At 36.9% G+C, this 19,148-nt stretch overlaps 1 protein-coding gene across 1 annotated transcript in view; it reads right to left on the bottom strand.

The window, feature by feature from the left end:
- htra1a (HtrA serine peptidase 1a) overlaps positions 1-18,028 on the bottom strand; it is a 29,760-nt gene extending 11,732 nt beyond the window's left edge. Inside the window, exons 1-3 of the mRNA XM_073826750.1 lie at positions 17,385-18,028; positions 5,496-5,598; positions 5,192-5,396 (exon numbers count right to left, since the gene is read on the bottom strand). Coding sequence (XP_073682851.1) covers positions 5,192-5,396; positions 5,496-5,598; positions 17,385-17,850 — 774 coding nt within the window. The 5' untranslated portion in view covers positions 17,851-18,028. The remainder of the gene's footprint in view (positions 1-5,191; positions 5,397-5,495; positions 5,599-17,384) is intronic.
- Between the last annotated feature and the right edge of the window lie 1,120 nt (positions 18,029-19,148).

Raw genomic sequence — 19,148 nt, 5'->3', positions numbered from 1 at the left:
GAGACGAGTTCAGACTTGTGAGTTTCCGAGTGTGTGTTTGGAGGGGGATTCAGTGACATACTGTTTCCACGTCGCTGTACCACATGGTAGTTTATACCAAGTATATCCTCTTCTCATTTGCAGACTTCCACTTTTGCATCCACATGGGCAAGACTGCTTTGCTGTTCCCACGTGTGATTCACATCTTACCCTGTAATATTAAATGACTCATTTTGGCCCAACCAGCAGTCAGCCACATTAGTAGTCTGGACTGCATTTTAAGCCACTGGAACATCGATAATCCAAAGAAAACCTGTGTGTGTGCACGCTATGTGTTAGCCTTAAAGCTCCTAACTTAAACGGGAAACTTTCTCTTTGCCTTGGCTCACGACCAGAGCAGAGGAATGGAAAGGAAGACATGGAAGATTTACAAATGAGTTGACTAAATGTGCGATGGGCCGAGACATGAAAATGATTCATTTTCCTGGAGCTTCTGAGTTCGGGAACAGGAATGATGGGAAGTTCAACAAATCGTGGAAGTTGGACCCTCAAGAGCTCCCCATCCGTATAGCGTTGCCTTGAATGTGGGTGAAATTTGCGTCCACATTCACATACACATACATATGGATTCATTTTCGGTCCCCTAACCACATTTCCTCTCTCTCTCACTCTCTCTGAGAGGGAAAACACTTTCCCCTCTTTTCTGTTTCTGAAGTCTGGCTGTTGCAGACAGAGTAATGAATTCCCAAGAGACAGACAGCCACCAATAAAGGGAGAGAGAAGGAAGAAAGAAAAAAGATTAGGAAGAAGGACAAAAGATTGGGAAGAAAATAAATAATCTGCTCTATACGACTCCGCTCTCAGTTCATCCACCATATGCTGGCCATTTTCTGCATGAGCGAAAATGTGTTGTGTGATATATATGCTTATTTCTCCCTCATCAAGTCAAGGCATGAGTATGGGTGTGAGTGAATGTAAGTTTAGACTGTAAAGTTTGCAGTTTTGAGGAGTAACTTGTCAAAATTAATGGTGGAACTAACAATTTTACCTACGAATACATCAACAAATATAAGAGCATCATGACAATAAGTTATGTGTTTTTTTGCTATAGGCAAGCAGACTAAGGAATAATCAACACACTCTGTGTTCTGTCCAACCTGATCTCATGATAAAAAACATACCTGTAGGAACTTATTCGCAAGACGTGAAATATGTACCAATATTGTAAGTACATATCACTGCAGTTTCCAACCGAAGTAAACATAGAGGCGGTAAAACAGCCTCTATGTACCTCTACAGTTATGATTACAGCTCCATATGTTTTTGCTCCGGACATAACAAGCTTGCTCGGTAGCTCAGCCGGCATGGAACTGGACTTAGGATGTGGAATTCTTGGGGTACGAATCCCGTAAAAAACATGACTCACGATGAAAGCTAAAAGATGGGAGATCGAAAAACAAGCTAAAATGGCATGCTTGCGATTGCATTTTTATGTCACATTTGCTTTTGTTCATACTATTGGGTAGGTTAAAGTGTAGTGTCGATGGTACATTATTTAAAACGTCACAGAGCATTAGAGTCAGAACTGCAGTGACACGTACAAAACCAACATTACATAAAATGTACCATATGTACATTTATCTGTTACAGGGGGAAAAAAAAGAACACTCTTTTAGCACCACTCAGTGGACATTTCACATCGAATACATGGTGGTATGCATTTTGTGTCTTGCAAAAAAGTTCCCATAGGTACATTTTTGTCACAAGATCAGGTTGGTTCTGTCCCTCATACAGACTCTCAGTTTGTTTGGTTTGATTCACTGAATCATAAAAGCCAGATTTATATTAGAGAATCCATTCATTTAAACAGTTTCTTTCAAAATGTATCAGTTTCCTATACATCAGTCCCTTTGTGGCATCTTTTTGTAACAATTTCTTTTAATTTTTTTGGTGCCGTGACCCGGTAGAAAATTTGAAATAAATTTGTAAAGATGCAGGGTTGATTTTTGGGTGAAATACCCCTTTAAATTCTGCATTCATTGCTATGAGTACTGATATTAGATTGCACTCTAAAAATTAAAGGTTCTTTATTGGCATCGATGGTTCCATGAAGACCCATAGAACCTTTCAAATGCAGAAAAGGTTCTTTATAGTCGAAAAAGGTTCTTTAGATTTTTAAAATCCTCTTCAAAGTGGTTCTTTTAAGAACTGTTTACCAATAATGGTTCTTCTATGGCATCACTGCAAAAACACCATTTTAGAAACTTTATTTTTAAGAGTGTGTCTCTGTGTTTTTCAAAAGTGCAGGTTCACTGTAGTTAACTACTTAGCCTACCACTAGCGTAAACAACTACTGAAACATTCCTGTAGCTCAAATGGTATAGCATGGTGCTAGAAACGACAAGGTCAAGGGTTCAATTCCCAGAGAATGCATGAACTGACAAATACCTTAAAACACATTGTAAAATACTTAGAAGCAGTTTCAAAGTAGCATCATGTATGTTTACATGCAGTTCGATTTCAGTATGACAAAAGCAGTAATTTATCTTCTTAAAAAGCTAAACTCGTTTCATTTTAACTGTAAACATTCCAGAATTGTTTTGAAAAATCAGACTACTAGACCTAAATAATGCGACTGTTGCTCTGCTTTATCCAGCATGTGTACATGTTAATCAGTCTCAGACAGCTCACACATTGAGTAGTCCTCTCAGCTGGACTACTCAAAAACTCGACTGTAACTGTAAACGCACTTACTGAAAGTTTGACAGTACTGACCTACTTAAAACCTCTCAGCATGCATCAGAAATAGGGAAAAAATTGCAGTAATTGCTTACAGGGATGCAGGCACACACAAGTTCTCTCAAATAACACACACACATACTCAGTCTCCCCAGGGTCTTTGCGGTGCCTGATCCTTTTCCAGAGCATGACCTCCAACTCACTTTTGTCGTTCAAACCATTGCCCTTTTCTGCTTCTTTTTGCTTTTCCCAAATGCCCCTTTAGTTAGATGCAAGTCTTATATCAGAGACAAGTCTGTCTCAAACTCTCTTACTATTGCTCACACATACACATGACCATATGATGTCATTCAAGATCACTCAAACTGGGGCAAACTCTTTAGCAGCTGGGCATTAAAGAGCCCACCGATTCAATCCAGCAGCATCAGAAACAGCCACATAAAACATCTTAGACTATAGGCACTGCCGTGAGACCTGTTTTGACTACAGGGATCGGGATAAGAAACAGTCAAGGAATCTGATCTTGGAGCAGTATGCATTCTTTTGGAACACCGGATCAGATTAAACATGCAGTCTGGGCTTGCGTATAGCTTTATTTTTCTGGAGAACATATGTTTGAGTCTGACTGATTGTGAGGTTAGGATTGTCAGCCAAACATGCTGCCTGGTGTCTATCAGCCAGCATGACATATATTTTAAGAGTTTGCACAGTGCACTGCACTGACCTGAGCGAGCAGGGGGTTGTGGGTAATAGAAAATTTCATCTAAGATGCCTTATAAGGATTTGCGTTGGTCATTCTGCATTTATGGGGTCAGTAATGTTCCTATTTTGGTTACATGAAAAGTCTCCTTTCCAAATACTACAGAGCTGTGTGAATGCAGTAATTGCGAAATATAGAAGCCAAGTTTGAATTCCTGCAATCTTTAGCTTGGCCATCTATTTTTTTGTGTTAATGAAACACTCTTGCGTTATTTGGACTTGGTTTTTGATGTTGCACTAATAGTAACTATATCCTATAACAGAGCTTGGCGTGTTTAGTGCATTGTAGGTCGAATTCAGGGTTGAACCTCTTCGGTATAAACAATCAGGTTCAAAAATAAAACCTCAGTTTCCATTTATAAACTACGGTGTGGAGGCTTCCTGTGTAAAAAGACATTATAAAACTGTTCAATCTGTCCACCTCAGTACACAAACCACACAGATGTTTGGTCTGTGGTGGGCTAAACATGCTAAGTGCCTGCTGAGAGAATAATGGTCATTAAAACAGTTTAGCAAACTGCTTTCTGGAGCATTACTTTAGCCTTCAAGTCACTGTGTGAAAACACTTTCATGCCTGATGAGAGTACAGCATCTGTAAACTTTCCCTCTCTCTGTAAGTATCCTCACCTGTCTTTACCCTTCCTCAGCCTAATTTACCTATGCATCTAGTCAAGCTAAAATGGGGGAACAGCTAAAGGAAAATAAATAATTCCTGTATGTCAACCTGAATATTGTCATATAGTTACCTGCTACGTACCAGCTCAGATTTGTTTTAGAAGGATGTATGGCACTGAATAGGGTACAAAATAAAATCTAAAACGCTTAGGGGTGACATATCAATCTGACTTTTCCCGTGTTTAAGTGCTATAATCAGTAGATGTATTCATTTATTTACTGTATATTATGCCCCTGCCACACAGATCTAATATAAACATGTGATTTCTTTCCCAGCTGTTTACCTTCACAGACATAACAAACAGTTGTGTGTGTTTTTAACAAACTTGTGTGTATTTGACAGTTTAAACGCAATAAGACATGAAAGAGAACTCAGTTTAGTACTCACATACAATATGACAGCTGCTTTCTGTGTGCATACTTCAGATGTGTGCACTCAAAACCGTACATCAGAAGTTTAAACTGATGTGGCTTTAAAACGCATGATTTCAGTGTGATAGACACGATAATAAAAACCAAACAGATGTTTTTTGGCAGAGTATCTGAAGTATGAGCCATAAAATCACAGCTCTATTCTGGAAAAGGGGGCGGGGTACAGCAGCTCATTTGCGTTTAAAGAGGCATGCACGAAAACAGTGTGTTTCTGCTTCTACTGAAAATAGACATTTTTCAAAATGATATAATAAATGATCTATGGGGTATTTTGAGCTGAAACTTTGAAACTTCACACACATCTTGGGACACCTGAGACGTATAAGGGGCATAATAGGTCTCCTTGTAAATATGAATGAATGAAAGAAAATGTTAACTGTCAACATTAAATAAATAAATATTATATAACATTATAGCTGCTTTAATGAGTTGTTTTAAGTACTATTCATTTTCATTTTTCTAGCAATAAACATTAAGAGTTGCAAGTATTAGAGGTGCAATATTAGTCTAAATAACATCTAAATTCATGAAAATATAAATTTAGTAGAGTATATACAGTTTTCACAACAAAAAACATTGACAGCAGTGTTGTGTTAGTTACTCTTACCGGTGGATCGATCTTTATGAGGGCGATATCTGCTTTTTCATCAACATCTTTGATCTTAGCGTCATACGAGGCTCCGTTTTTAAGCTCAACCTTCACTCGGTTTTTATTGGCTACCACGTGGGCGTTTGTCACAATGAGGCCGTCGTCTGACACCACAAACCCTGATCCACTCGCCACTGCCATCTCACGCTTGGAGTACACCATCCTAAATGACAGAAAATGTATGATAGAGAGATGGAAACGCAGGTCAAGAATGAAACATTTGGTCAAATATTCCTCTTTAATGATAATGTGAGAAACTTACTTGCGATACAGTTCAATATGAACCACAGCAGGGGCAATCTTCTCTACAACATCTGCAATGAAGTTGTACTTGTATCTCAGGCTGTTAGGGTTATCATGGAGAGCTGAAAAAAAGAAAATAAGATGTAATGAGAATGTATAACAGAAGAAATGGACAGTAGAGGACAAACATCTGAAAATATCAAATGACGTCATTTAAACAGGATAAGGAAAGGAAAAGGAGACTAGTTGTTAACTAAAAAAAGACAAGAAGTGGGATTTTTCTGTGTAAATATATATATGGGATTTCTGTTGCTTACGTAAGTCAGCATCACACACACCCACACACACACACACAGAAAGAGAGAGACACGTGAGGGGCAAGATCTGAGGAGTCTCTTGGAGGACGTGTCTGGAAATGTTGACTCTCGTCCTCTGTAATTTCAGCGTGAAGGAAAAGAAGTGAGAGATATTTTTTCCCTTTAAACCAAAAGAGTTTATCATCAGCAGTCAGAAGCTCATAATATATATAAAGTGTATGAATCTGCTCTTTTAATTTCACGCTTTCATTTCATCACCCTCAGGGCCAGACAGTTTTGGTATGTATCACAGACTGAAACGCGCAGACGACAGCAGCTGTCATTTGATCCAATCAGTAAGACAGTCACTGCAATGATGGAGGGGCCCTTTTAATTATACAGGATCACAGGGACCCCTAGAAGACCTGGGTGATGGAAAGCATGTAAGTTCAAAAGATAAATGTGTCTGTGGCCAGACGGGTTTGTGCTAAGTGAGGGGACATTAAAATGAAAGAGTGGAGCGGTTTATGAAGAGTTATAATGTTTGCTCAAGTGTAATTAAAGTCATATCCAGCGTGGCGCTGGCACGCATTCTGACCTGAGAAATTCAGCCTAATTATAGTTTTAACACCAAATCTTCTCAGTTTTGGGAACGAAAATGTTCCGAATCTATCTAACTCGCTCTTAGCTTTCTGGTGTAAATAAAAAAAAAAACATCACATCACCGTTGACCGTTTTTGCATCTGTCCTTTGTAGTTTCCCTTTCAGATGTAAAATTCATGCGAGGAGAGTATTTTAATGAATCATGCACGGTGATTTACTAAAGACTGCAGTAGTCAGTGTATTGGTATTTGCACCATTATTTCACGCCAAAAAGCATGTCTTAACCCATTTTACTATGGCCTGTACGCAAATTTTTCCCTGCTCTTTGAGGATTGCATAGGTCATTATGGGAATAACTTGGCTGTGTCCGTGTTCTTTAATTTAATCTATAAAGATTACGTTGTTCAAAAGTTTACATACACTTGATTCTTAATACTGTGTTGTTACCTGAATGATCCACAGCTGTGTTTTTTTTTTTTTTCTGCATAGTTGTTCATGAGTCTCTTGTTTGTCCTGAATTGTTAAACTACCCACTGTTCTTTAGAAAAATCCTTCAGGTCCCACAAATTGTTTGGTTTTCCAGCATTTTTGTGTATTTGAACTCATTCCAACAATGACTGTATGATTTTGAGATTCATATGCAACCATTACAGAAGGTTCAAACTCTCATTAATGCTTTAGAAGGAAACACAATGCAATGCATTAAGAGTGGGGGGGGGGGGTGGAACTTTTTGAATTTGAAGATGAGGGTAAATTTTATTTTGTCTTCTGGAAAACAAGTAGCTTCTGAAGGCCAGTACTAAATAAAAAAAGATGATATTTAGGAAAAATAAGAAAGAATTACACATCTTGATTCCGTTCAAAAGTTTACACCCCTGGCTCTTAATGAATAATTTTTCCTTCTGGAGCATCTGTGAGTGTTTGAACCATCTGTAATAGTTGCATTTGAGTCCCTCAGTTGTCCTCAGTGTGAAGTTTAACTAAAAAAAAAAAAAACTAACAAAAAAAAAAAAGAGTGGATCATTCAGGTAACAGGTAACAACACAGTATTAAGAATCAAGTGTATGTAAACTTTTGAATGGGGTCATTTTTATAAATTCAACTATTATTTTCTCTTGTGGACTATATGTAAATGTCTTTTATGTGAAATATCTAGTTCTATTCAGGTCAGTACTAAATAAAAACAATATGCATTTGTATGATCCCTCTTATTTTGGTAAAATAATTAACATTTGCAGATTCTGCAAGGTGTATGTAAACTTTTGACCTCAACTGTATATATTCATCCCTGTGTCTGAATACTGGTGATTTAGTGGTTAAAAATCTGGCTGAAGTATGGGAGTTTGATTACTACGGCTATTGTTCAACAGGAACAAGCAGAAACAGGTTGCTGAAGTCCATTCGGCTGTATTACTGTTGAGTAAACAGTATAAAAAAGAGCTCAAGTTCAACCCTGGGACTGCATCGATGTGTATCTGCCATGGGGAGTTTAGGACACTGAAAGCAGCTCTAAAAGGTCAACTGTGCTTGAAAATAAGGAATGCAAATAAAATGTCATCAAATGTCATCTTACATTTAGTGTATATCAGACCTACTGGACTTGAGATTTACTCTGGGAAGTTGAAGGCCAAAGAATTCAAAACAAATCCTCCCTTTAGCCATGAGATGGAAAAGTATTTGTTTTTTTTTTTCCTCTTTGAAAAAGAGACCTATGATTAGGTCAAATGCACTGGCAGAAACAATAGAATCAGACACGCTTGTCTCATCTTGGCCCACGCTCAGGTACTGAAACCTAAGAGGATCACAAAGACTTATACAAATCTATAACCTCTTATCTCTGACAGAACAAAACCTTTCAGGACATTTTATGAATTATTAGTGTATATTCTGGCCAGAGTTCCACTACAATCTTCAAAATGATTTAACCAGTGCTACTGTTGATGCATTTCATGCTTTAAGACTCCATAACCTTTGTTCTCACAGCTGCAAGACTGTGGCAGTTAATCACATTGCCAACCCTGAAGGAACCAAATGTTGACATTCACACCTGCATGGGTCTGTGCATCTGCTGACGCATTTCATCTGATGAAATGTTTCAACACACAGTACTGGGCACAGAACTCGAACCATCACAACTAAACCATCCTTTGCAGACCAACAGGAAAAAGGAAACAAAAGTTTATTTTATGGCGACAGAATATCCAGTGTGGTGAGACTGTCCAGCTCCAGACCAACATTAAACAAGGCATTCAACTGAAAATCACATGTTTTGAAAAAAAGCTATCAAAACAAACTAAATAAAAAAAAACAACAGTAAAACTCTTAGTCAAGATGGACAAAGTATATCTTTTACATGAGGATTCTTTCACGTTGTCAATCTAAAATGGTGCATCAGTAATCCAATAATGAATTTAGAGTTGTGACTCTAAATTCAGATTGGATGAGCCACAGCTAAACCCTCTGCACAGTTTTTACTTCAGTAAAATCTTAGAAAAGTTTTATTTCTATGAATTATTGGGCTGGTATCCAAACCTGGCAAAAATGTGGCCAGCTCTGAACTAAATACATCAAAGCTTACGTTTAGTCTGCACAAATATGAGGCCTTTGTGTTTTCACTGAAACACTGCCAGATAACAACATATGGTTTGAGAGAATGAAATTACATTTGTCCTAGAATTCCTGGACGTCTCTCCTGGGGAGGTGGAGACATGCTGCCTGTAGAAAGCAGGTAAAACCATCAATATGAGCACTGCTCTTCTGTTTGATTCCAAAATATGTCATCTTGAAATTTAGTGTATACAGCATGGTTGAGCTGTTCATATTGCATGTTTAAGAAGAAAAGGCAACGCTTTTAGACACAGATTAAATGCTGCATGTTACAATAGCTTTACTGCATTTGGAAGACTCCAAGACAACAAATCTTCAAGCCAGATGTTCAAAGAGTTTGCATTCAATCAACTCAGGTATTTTACTCAAGCCAGGACATTTTAATAATATTTGCTATTACAGTTCAAAAGTTTGGGGTCAGGAGGTTTAAAAAAATCATGAATTTTATTTTTACTCAGCAAGGACACATAAGTGACAGTAAAATGTTTCTAATGTTAGATTATTTGAAACAAATGCTGTTTTTTTTTTTTTTTTTACTTTCTATTTATCAAGAGTATATTATAATGATTTCAGAAAGATCCTGACACTGAAGTTTGGATTAATAATGCTGAAAATTCTCCTTTTGTCATCATAGGAATAAATTACATTTTAAAATGTATTCATATAAAATAGTTGTTTGAAATTCTAATAATATTTCACAATATTGCTATTTTTGAATGCAGCCTTAGTAAGCATAAGTATGGAAGCCCATTTCCCCCTTTGAATAATAATAATAATAAAAAAAACTAATTGTGACTTTGCATGATTACTTTTTTTGGAGAAACTTGACATTCTGAGAAACTGAGTCAGAATTGCGTAATGCGAGAAAAAAAGTCCGAATTGCTAGATACAAACGGCAAATTTGCAAGACAAAAGGTCCAAATTGTGAGCTTATATCTTGGAATTTTTGACTTTATAACTCACACTTGCAAGTTTAAATTATGCAATTCTGACTTTACAACTCGCTATTGTGAGTTTACATCATGCAATTCTAAGGAAGTTCATTGCAAGTTTATTTCTTGTTATATCTTATATCTCAGAATTGTGAGATAAATTCACAATTGTTTTTGAGATATTTTGAGATAAAAAAGTTTATATCTCACAATTCTGACTTTATAAATCGCACTTGCATCATGCAATTCTAAGAAAAAAAAGTCAGAATTGTGAGTTTACATCTTGTAGTTTTGACTTCATTTCTCGGATGTTCGAGTTTGTATCTCACAATTCTGACTTTATAACTCACAATTACGAATTTATCTTACAATTCTGAAAAAAAAAGTCAGAACTGCAAGTCTGTATTACTCAGTTTACGAGAAAAAAATGTCAGATTTGTGAGTTTATACAGTATCTCGCAATTCTGACTTTATAACTCGCAATTGCGAGTTTATATCACACAATTCTAAGGAAAAACGTCAGAATTGTGAGTTTATATCTTGTAGTTCTGACTTAATTTCGCAATTGCAAGTTATAAAGTCAGAAATGCAATATAAATTACAAATTTATTTTACAATTTATCTTAGAATTGCGAGTTATATCTTGTTATATCTTATATCTCAGAAATGTAAGCTAAATTAATAACTCGCAATTGCGAATTTCTCTTACAATTCTGAGAAAAAGGTTAGAACTGTGAGTTTGTATCATGCGGTTGTGAGAGAAATCAGAATTGCAAGATACAAACTTGCATTTACGAGAAAAAAAGGTCCGAATTTATTAGTTTATATCATGCAATTCTGAGGAAAAAAGTCAGAATTGAGAGTTTATATCTCACAGTTTTAAATCTTGCAATTCTGACTTCATTTTGCAACTGCGAGTTATTTATCTTACAATTCTGAGAAAAAACTCAGAATTGTGACATAAAAAAGACAATAACCTACTTTTATTTTTTATTATGTGACGGAAATGGGTTTCCATACAAAGAAAGACTTCAGAAACATTAAAAAATATATATATATATTACCACTCCAAACCTTTTGAACAGTACTGTATGTGGACGGATGTGAGGGGTTAATTGTTCTATTCTATTCTATTCTATTCTATTCTATTCTATTCATCTTCTGTACTGTTCGGACATAGAAAGAGCTCACTCATGTCTAGCACAATTCTCACAAAAGTCAATAGAATTGAAAACCTTGTGAACATGATGAACAGGTCATGCCTGTGGCTTTGACCTATAGTTATGGGTGTCCAGTTACATTTTTGTAAGCTCTGTCTGAGGCCTCTCTACAGGGTTTGTGAAGGTTTCAGTCTCGAGAAGTGTGTTTATTTGAGTTCAGTTGAGGCCTATGTAGGTGAACAGAGAGCAGGAAATGAGTCCTTACTGTGGGAAAGTCCTACTGGCCTATATTATACTACAGAAGCACAAAAAACTAAAGAAGAGATGGCTGTCGGAGAAAGAGGGCTGGAGAATTTTCAAGAGTTTGAGGGAAGGGAGAAGCTCTAGGCTCCAGGGCAGTGAGAAAGAGACATAAATGTTTTTGACGTATCATTAATAATGAGTCCTTTCTTGTTCTTTTCATGATCCATAACAGAATTCATTCACACTTGTGTGCTTGTCTATTCTTGTTCTCATAAATAGTTAATTTTTTGGACTGAACATCCACGTGTAGATCTGTGCTCGCGTGTGTGCGTATCAGTAGAAAGAGTTCAAGCACTTGACTACACTCATAAACAAACATGTCTTTCATATCATGCTAATTGAAGAGAGTTAAACAAAGGCTGTTTTTGCACAAACAGAGCACACACACATATATATACAAAGGACAAAACCTTACTCAGAATTTAAACAATACACATTATCAGAACAAAGAGACAATGAAAGGATGAGATGAGATACTTTTCTAACCATATTAAAACATACACGCACAACCTCACTGCTGTTTGGAGTTCTAGAGGAAAATCATTCGTAAAAATCCGAGGTTCATTATTTTGGAGTTAGAAGCAGGATGCAAGGGAAAGAATCCACAAATAAATAGGAAAGGATGAACGTAGACCAAACCGGAGGCAAGTAATAATGAGGAATAAAACTGTAGCAAAGGAATAAGTATAAAGGTATGAGTGAAAATAAGTAAACAGTGAACAGTTAAAATAAAAATCAGAGTAAATCTCACTCTTACAGAATATGACCAGGTCATACTATTCCACCCAAATCAATTATCTAGAGACAAACAGGAAATTATAATTGCACTTTTGTATAATTGTACAGAAAATTAAGCCTATTAAGGATGAATTTGTATTAATACTATTATTAAAGCAGATCACCTCCCAAATTCTTACTACTATTAACCAAAACAATATAATTTCTATTAACGTAAAGCAAAAACAAAACAAATGCATTATTCGAATATTATATATCATGGTAGTTCTGATTGTACTAGCATTCATTTATGCAGATTTTTTTTTTAATTACTGTTAAAGGGGCTATATGCAATTTTCTGAAATTTAAACTCGCGACTGACACCTGTGGCCAAAAAACGGAACTGCTCTTCCTTTCTGCTCGCTCTCGCAGCGCGTGCTCGTACGTGCACGCTTCACAAGTCATCCGCTGCAAATAAGTCAACATTATGTTTACAGAGGTAAGAACAGTCAAATACATATATTGTTTGAGAAACTAAGTTTGTTTGCAATATATATGACACAACAAAATGCACAGTAGTGCTTCAGAGTTATATAGTAATAGTGTTTGTATATTTCAGTGTTTGTTTAGAATAGTGTGAGTGTTTTATAAATCGTAACATAAAATGAAGATAACGTGTCACAAAATGACACAGATCTGAGCTCCCTCCATGGCTCAAATGCGAAGCCGATGTTCACTCTAGTCCTTGCTCGGCGCCGGTCGCTCTCAATCTTCGTTCTTTTTCGGGCACTTGTCAGGGGTTTAACTTTTTTAGTCTTCTGTGGAGTTACTGGTTGGTGTCAGAGTTGTCCTGGGTCTCTTCTGTGTATTCGCACAATCCATTGCACTGCTTGCGAGTGTAGGTTAATTGCTGACTAGCGGTGGTGGCAGAGTGATCTGAAATATTTAACATGAACGCGCTTGACGTCACATCCGCAGACAGCGCGCGAAAAATCCGACCCGACAGAAAATAGGAAAAATAGGATACAGGCTTATAGGTGCACCCACTGTGAGCTGACAAGGTGTCAGTATGCTCATCAGGAGATGTTTGAGTTATAAATGGTCAAATAAAAAGGCTATTGTTACGTTTATTTTTGGGGAAAAGTTGCATATAGCCCCTTTAAAGTCTAATATCAGGAAACACTGTATATAAAATAACAGGATTAATTGTCATGAGAATGTAATATTGCAACGTGCAATAGATAAATAAATAAATAAATAAATAGGCTATTTTCTTTATGAAAATATACATTTTTTTCTTTTGATTCTGTGGTACAATATGATTTGAGAAAGAAAGAAAGAAAAAGAAAGAAGCCATAGAGACTGGAGAAATATGTGCTTCATCAGCATTTGTAGGGCTACTAAACAAATCTGCAGAAGTCTGGATGGGACAAGCCTCTGAGCGCTTATAAAAAAACACAGAGCAAACACACACAACATTAAAAATCAGATAAAGGCACATAAACCAGTGCACATACACACTACAGAGAGCAATTAAATTGCTTGAAACAAATATAGACAGATATGCTCAGATATAAAGAACTGAACTGTGCAATAAAGAACTGTGATTCTCGGTTCTTAATACACAATGGAGAATGAGCAAGAACAAAGACAATTGACAATGATGAATTGCCATTTGAAAAAAAAAAACAATGCACAAGACACAAAATATAAAAAGATCTGGGAAACAAGCCTGAAATACTTAATGAAAACCATGCAAAAGGAGAGCACGCTGCCATAAACTTAAACACACACACACTGTCCACCACTTTCTCCAGCACAGAGCCCATATAGAGATTTTAGGATTACAGCTGATCCCAAAGATCCAATAATCAATAACTCATTCACATAATACACGTAAACATTCACTTAATCTTTTTCTCACTCCTTATGCATAAAACTCACTTTGTGGGCAGCTTATTAGGCTTTGGAACATTTTTAAGTCTGTTTTAATATGTCCAATTTTCCTAAATGTTCATTTTAAGATGCCCTTTGCAGTGAAGGCAATCAGAATGCATTGCAAATGGCAAACAAAGACGAAAAACATGAGAAATGTTAATGATAACTTCTATTTTAATTTAAAAATATATACACAGTTTACATACACCTTGTAGAATTTGTAAAATGTTAATTATTTTACAAAATGCATGTTTTTTTTTAATTTAATACTGGCCTGAATAAGATATTTCTCATAAAAGACATTTACATAAAGTCCGCAACAGAAAATAATAGTTGAATTTTTTTAAATGACCAAAAGTTTACATACGCTTGATTCTTAATACTGTGTTGTTACCTGAATGATCCACAGCTGTGTTTTTTTCTTGTTTAGTTGTTCATGAGTCCCTTGTTTGTCCTGAACAGTTAAACTGCCTGCTGTTCTTCATAAAAATCCTTCAGGTCCCACAAATTCTGTGGTTTTTCAGCACTTTTGTGTATTTTTGGAACCTTTCTGACAATGACTGTAAGATTTTGAGATCCTTTTCAACTGAAGACAACTGAGGGACTATTACAGAAGGTTCAAATGCTCACTGACGCTCCAGAAAGAAAACACAATGTATTAAGAGCCTTTTCAAGCATCAGAGCCTTTTGAAAACTTTTAGAATTTGAAGATCAGGATACATTTTACTTATTTTGTCTTCTGGGAAACATGTAAGTATCTTCTGTAGCTTCTAAAGGGCAGTACTAAACTGCTACTACTGAAAAAAAAAAAAAAAAAGATATTTTGGCAAAATAAGAAAAACGTACACATTTTCATTCTGTTCAAAAGTTTTCACCCCCAGCTCTTAATGCATTGTTTCCTTCTGAAGCATCTGTGAGCTTTTGAACCTTCTGTAATAGTTGCATATGAGTCTCTCAGTTGTCCTCAGTGTGAAAAGATGGATCTCAAAATCATACAGACATCATTCTTGGAAAGGGTTCAAATACACATAAATTTGTAGAACATAAACGTTTTTTTGAAGAACAGAGGGCAGGACAAACAAGGGATTTATAAACAACTATCACCAAACCAAAAAAAACTACAAAAAAACAGTTGTAGATCATTCAAGTAACAGCACAGTATTAAGAAACAAGTGTATTTAAACATTTTTATAAATTCAAGTATTATTTTCTCTTGTGAGAAAATAGTCTGCAGTGAATGGGTACCGTCAGGATGAGAGAGTCCACAGCTGATAAAAACACCATAATAATACACAAGGTGACTGTAGTTTCTTGTGTACCAATTTTTGTAATAAACAAATCCATCATTAAGATGTTATTATAGATAATCGGCAGAAGTGACGGTTTAAAGTTAAAAACGTCTTAATGATGGATTTGTTTTTTTTGAAACACTCAGCTTTTCACTTCACAAGCCATTTAAGGATTGACTTAAATCTTGTGGATTACTTGTGGATTACTGTGATCAGCTGTTTGTACTCTCATTCTGACGGCACCCATTGAAGAGGATCCAATGGTGAGCAAGTGATGCAGTGCTAAATTTCTGCAAATAATCTGATGAAAAAACAAACTCATCTACATCTTGGATGGCCTGATGATGTAGATGTTCAGCAGATTTTCAGTTTTTGGTAAAGTTTCATTTTTAAGTACTGCAGTGTTCTCATATCATGTCACTTTAGTCTGAGTAGACAGCAAAGCAGTTTACAAGGTTTAAGAACAGTGCAAATATAATAGCTCAAGGTGTGATGTGAGTCTGGAAAGCATTTGGTGTCCTCACTCCCATTCCCCTCCTTGGGCTAGGGGTGTGCAGGCCATTTCCTTTAATCACAATCATCCAAAACCCAAAACAGACTGAAACATCTAGTCTTGCAGGAGGGCGGCTGGATGACTTTCTTTCTTCTTCAGTAAAAAATCTGTTTCCTAATGAATGCATAAGACTCACAATATGACCTAAATCTGCAGCCAGTGAAGGAGAAGTGTGCAGAGATGCAGGCAGGCCTTTAGATCCAGATGCAAATGACATCATGAGCTCTGCGGCACAGTGTGTTTTCTTTAGGTGAGGCCAGGACTTAGAAGCCACAGACCTCTCACAGCTTGGCACTTTGCTTAGAGCCTTTATTAGGCCAATATGCAAAGACTAGACACATGTCAACAGTTACGCCAAACGTATCCTTAATATTTAAGCTTCTTAAGAACAGAATAGTCAACAGCTGACAAGAGAAGCTTATACTATTGCAGCACAATTGTTTATGAGCCAACAAGTGCGTGAGGATTCACTATCGCAAATCCACTATCCAGACCAAGACAACTATCCACTTTCAGACACAATTTAAGAGTCAGCGTCTGCCAAGATGAATACATTGAGGCTCTTTCAGTAAGAATAATGAAGAAAGAAAGAACAAGATAAAGAGAGACCACATTTCAACTCATTTAAGGATATAAAATAGGAACTTTATCGTTTTTAACCCAATCTCATAAAGGAAAACCTGCTCAAATTCATCTCTAATAACCTTCTATCTCAGACAAATGCAGAAAGTAAGATGCAGGAGGTTTCATTTTAAGAGGTGAAACTGTATATTCTGAGGGCACACACTTATATACACAAAAAAGCACACAAGCTGCTCTGGTTTTTATCCATTCACAGTGTTCTTGATGGCTCAGACTCTGTTTGTGTACCCAATGATCACATTCTATGAACGAACTGCCCGTGAGGGTCAAATTGCATCAAAATAACTAATTATGACTGAAAGCAGAGACTTATGCATGGCTGAAGTTGGGTCTTTCTTAACACAGATCACTTCTGGATCTCATAGTCCAAATAATCTTCAACACAAACATGATGAAACAGGTGCAAACACATGCTTGACTCAAACACAGAGTTTCTGTTACTGCTGAAGACATAATTTTAATGTTTTTTTTTTATTTGTTTATAAACTTTAAGCCATTTTTCTCCTCATATGCCTACCAAATGTGACTATAATCGGTCTGTATGCTGTTTAATTGTATAAAAAGAACCAACATTCCCAACCAAGAGGCTTTACAAAAGAAACAAGATCATAAATGGGGTGCACTGCACAGACGATTTTGGCCGATGATGAATATACCATCCGGCAAAGATGTCATCTGCATCTGTTGCCAACATCTGGACTCTCTCTCTCTCTCTCTCTCTCTCTCTCTCTCTCTCTCTCTCTCTGTTTCACGCAACCAATCCATCATTATTTCTCTCACATCAATGTATCTATTATTTAGACTTACTGTACTACTGTAAATAGTGTAAAAGAACAGGTAAACTGTGCTCTGTTTGTTTGATACTCACCGGTCCCACAAGCTCCCCGCTGTATGAAGAGCACCGGCGGCTGCTGCAGGCTCTGCGCTCGGTTACTGACCCGCTTCAGTTCGCATATGTTCCGATAGGAGACCCCATCGCTGCCGCACACCGGGTCGCTGCTTTTACACACGCAGATGCCGTGTTTCCCTCTCCTCCTGACGGTAGCAGAGTAGCCCACTCCACCGGTCACGGAGCACTCCAAACTCTCTCCACACACCGGGTCCCCTAGCTTACCCACCCCGCCGCACGCCTCTCCCTCTCCGGACGCACACACCATACAGCAGTTACAGTGATCCATCACCTGTCCTGTCGGACAGTCCTTTGGCATCGACGGACACATGGACTTATCACACTGACTCGGACATCCGCCGATCACATAACGTTTAGTGAGGCGCGCATCAGCTTGCAGCGATGTTACCAAGACGCAGACGCAGAACAGAGTTACCCAAATCATATTGATCAAAGTTTAATAAATAAGGAATGTAAATTGAGAACTACTCGGTCTTTAAATTCTGACGAGACCAACTGAGCTGCCTCCAAGCGAGGAATAATCTTTGGACCGAGCTGTGTAAATTTGGTGCGCCGCGGGAGCGAGCACAATGCGCGTCTCTTGAGTTTCTGCTGGCGCAGCGTTTATAAAAGCGCTCCGGATTCCACGCGCACACTTCACCACAATGACAACAAGCGCTGCGATTGGCCTGGTTGTGGGAAAACTCTCTCAGACTGATGTGCAACCAGAGCAAAGCGGTCTCTGATGCAAATACAGTTCCTGAAACTGTAGTTAAGCCCTAAAGAGGTCTTTACCAAAACATATAGTATATTGTATTACACACACACACACACATATATATATATATATATATATATATATATATATATACACACACACACACACACACACACACAGCCGTTTAAAAGTTTGGGAAAGTTAAATGTTTTTTAAGAAGTTTCTTATGCTCATCAAACACTCTTAAAATAGGGTTCAAAAGGTTGTTTTTGCAGTGATGCCATAGAAGAACCGTTTTGAAAAACATCTAAAGAAAATCTAAAGAACTTTTATTGTATAAAGAACCTTTTCTGCATTTGAAAGGTTCCACAGATGTTCAAGGTTCTTCATGGAACATCAATGCCAATAAAGAACCTTTATTTTGAAGAGTGAAGTATCATTTATTTGATCAAAAATACAGAAAAAAAGTAATATTATGAAATATTACATAAATAAATATAAACTTCTATAAATTATAATCAGATTACTGAGAAAAAAAAAATCTTTTAAAGGACATTTCTGCATTTTTTTGTGACCACAGTGATGTTTAATACAAATTAAAGAAACAGTTCACCAAAAACTAAAATTTGCTTAACATTTTTTCACTCTCAGGCCATTCAAAATGTAGACGCTATTTCCTCACTGAACGGATTTGGTGAAACACTGCAGTGAATGGGTGCCGCCCATGACTCCAGCCCATCAGTTAATGTGAAGCAAATAGCTGCGTAAATATGGGTACATAATCAAAAAGAACTCTTCCTACAGAGAAAACATCTACACCCTGTAATTCTCTCATATCAAAATCCACCAGCATATTTAATGTAGAACTGTTTCGGACTGTTTTCAGTTGTAAATGGTGCTTGATCTGTGCATATTTCTCTTCTGAATCAGACCAGATGAATTTTTCAATGGAGATAAATGCCTTATGTATATATTTACTACCCTGCTTAAAAAAAAAAAAACAGCTAAAACCAGTCTAAAGTGGT

The sequence above is a fragment of the Garra rufa genome, chromosome 21 (assembly GCF_049309525.1).
Source record: "Garra rufa chromosome 21, GarRuf1.0, whole genome shotgun sequence".
NCBI lineage: Eukaryota > Metazoa > Chordata > Actinopteri > Cypriniformes > Cyprinidae > Garra > Garra rufa.
The sequence above is the reverse complement of the archived record's forward strand: the minus strand, read 5'-3'. Positions and strand labels throughout refer to the sequence as shown.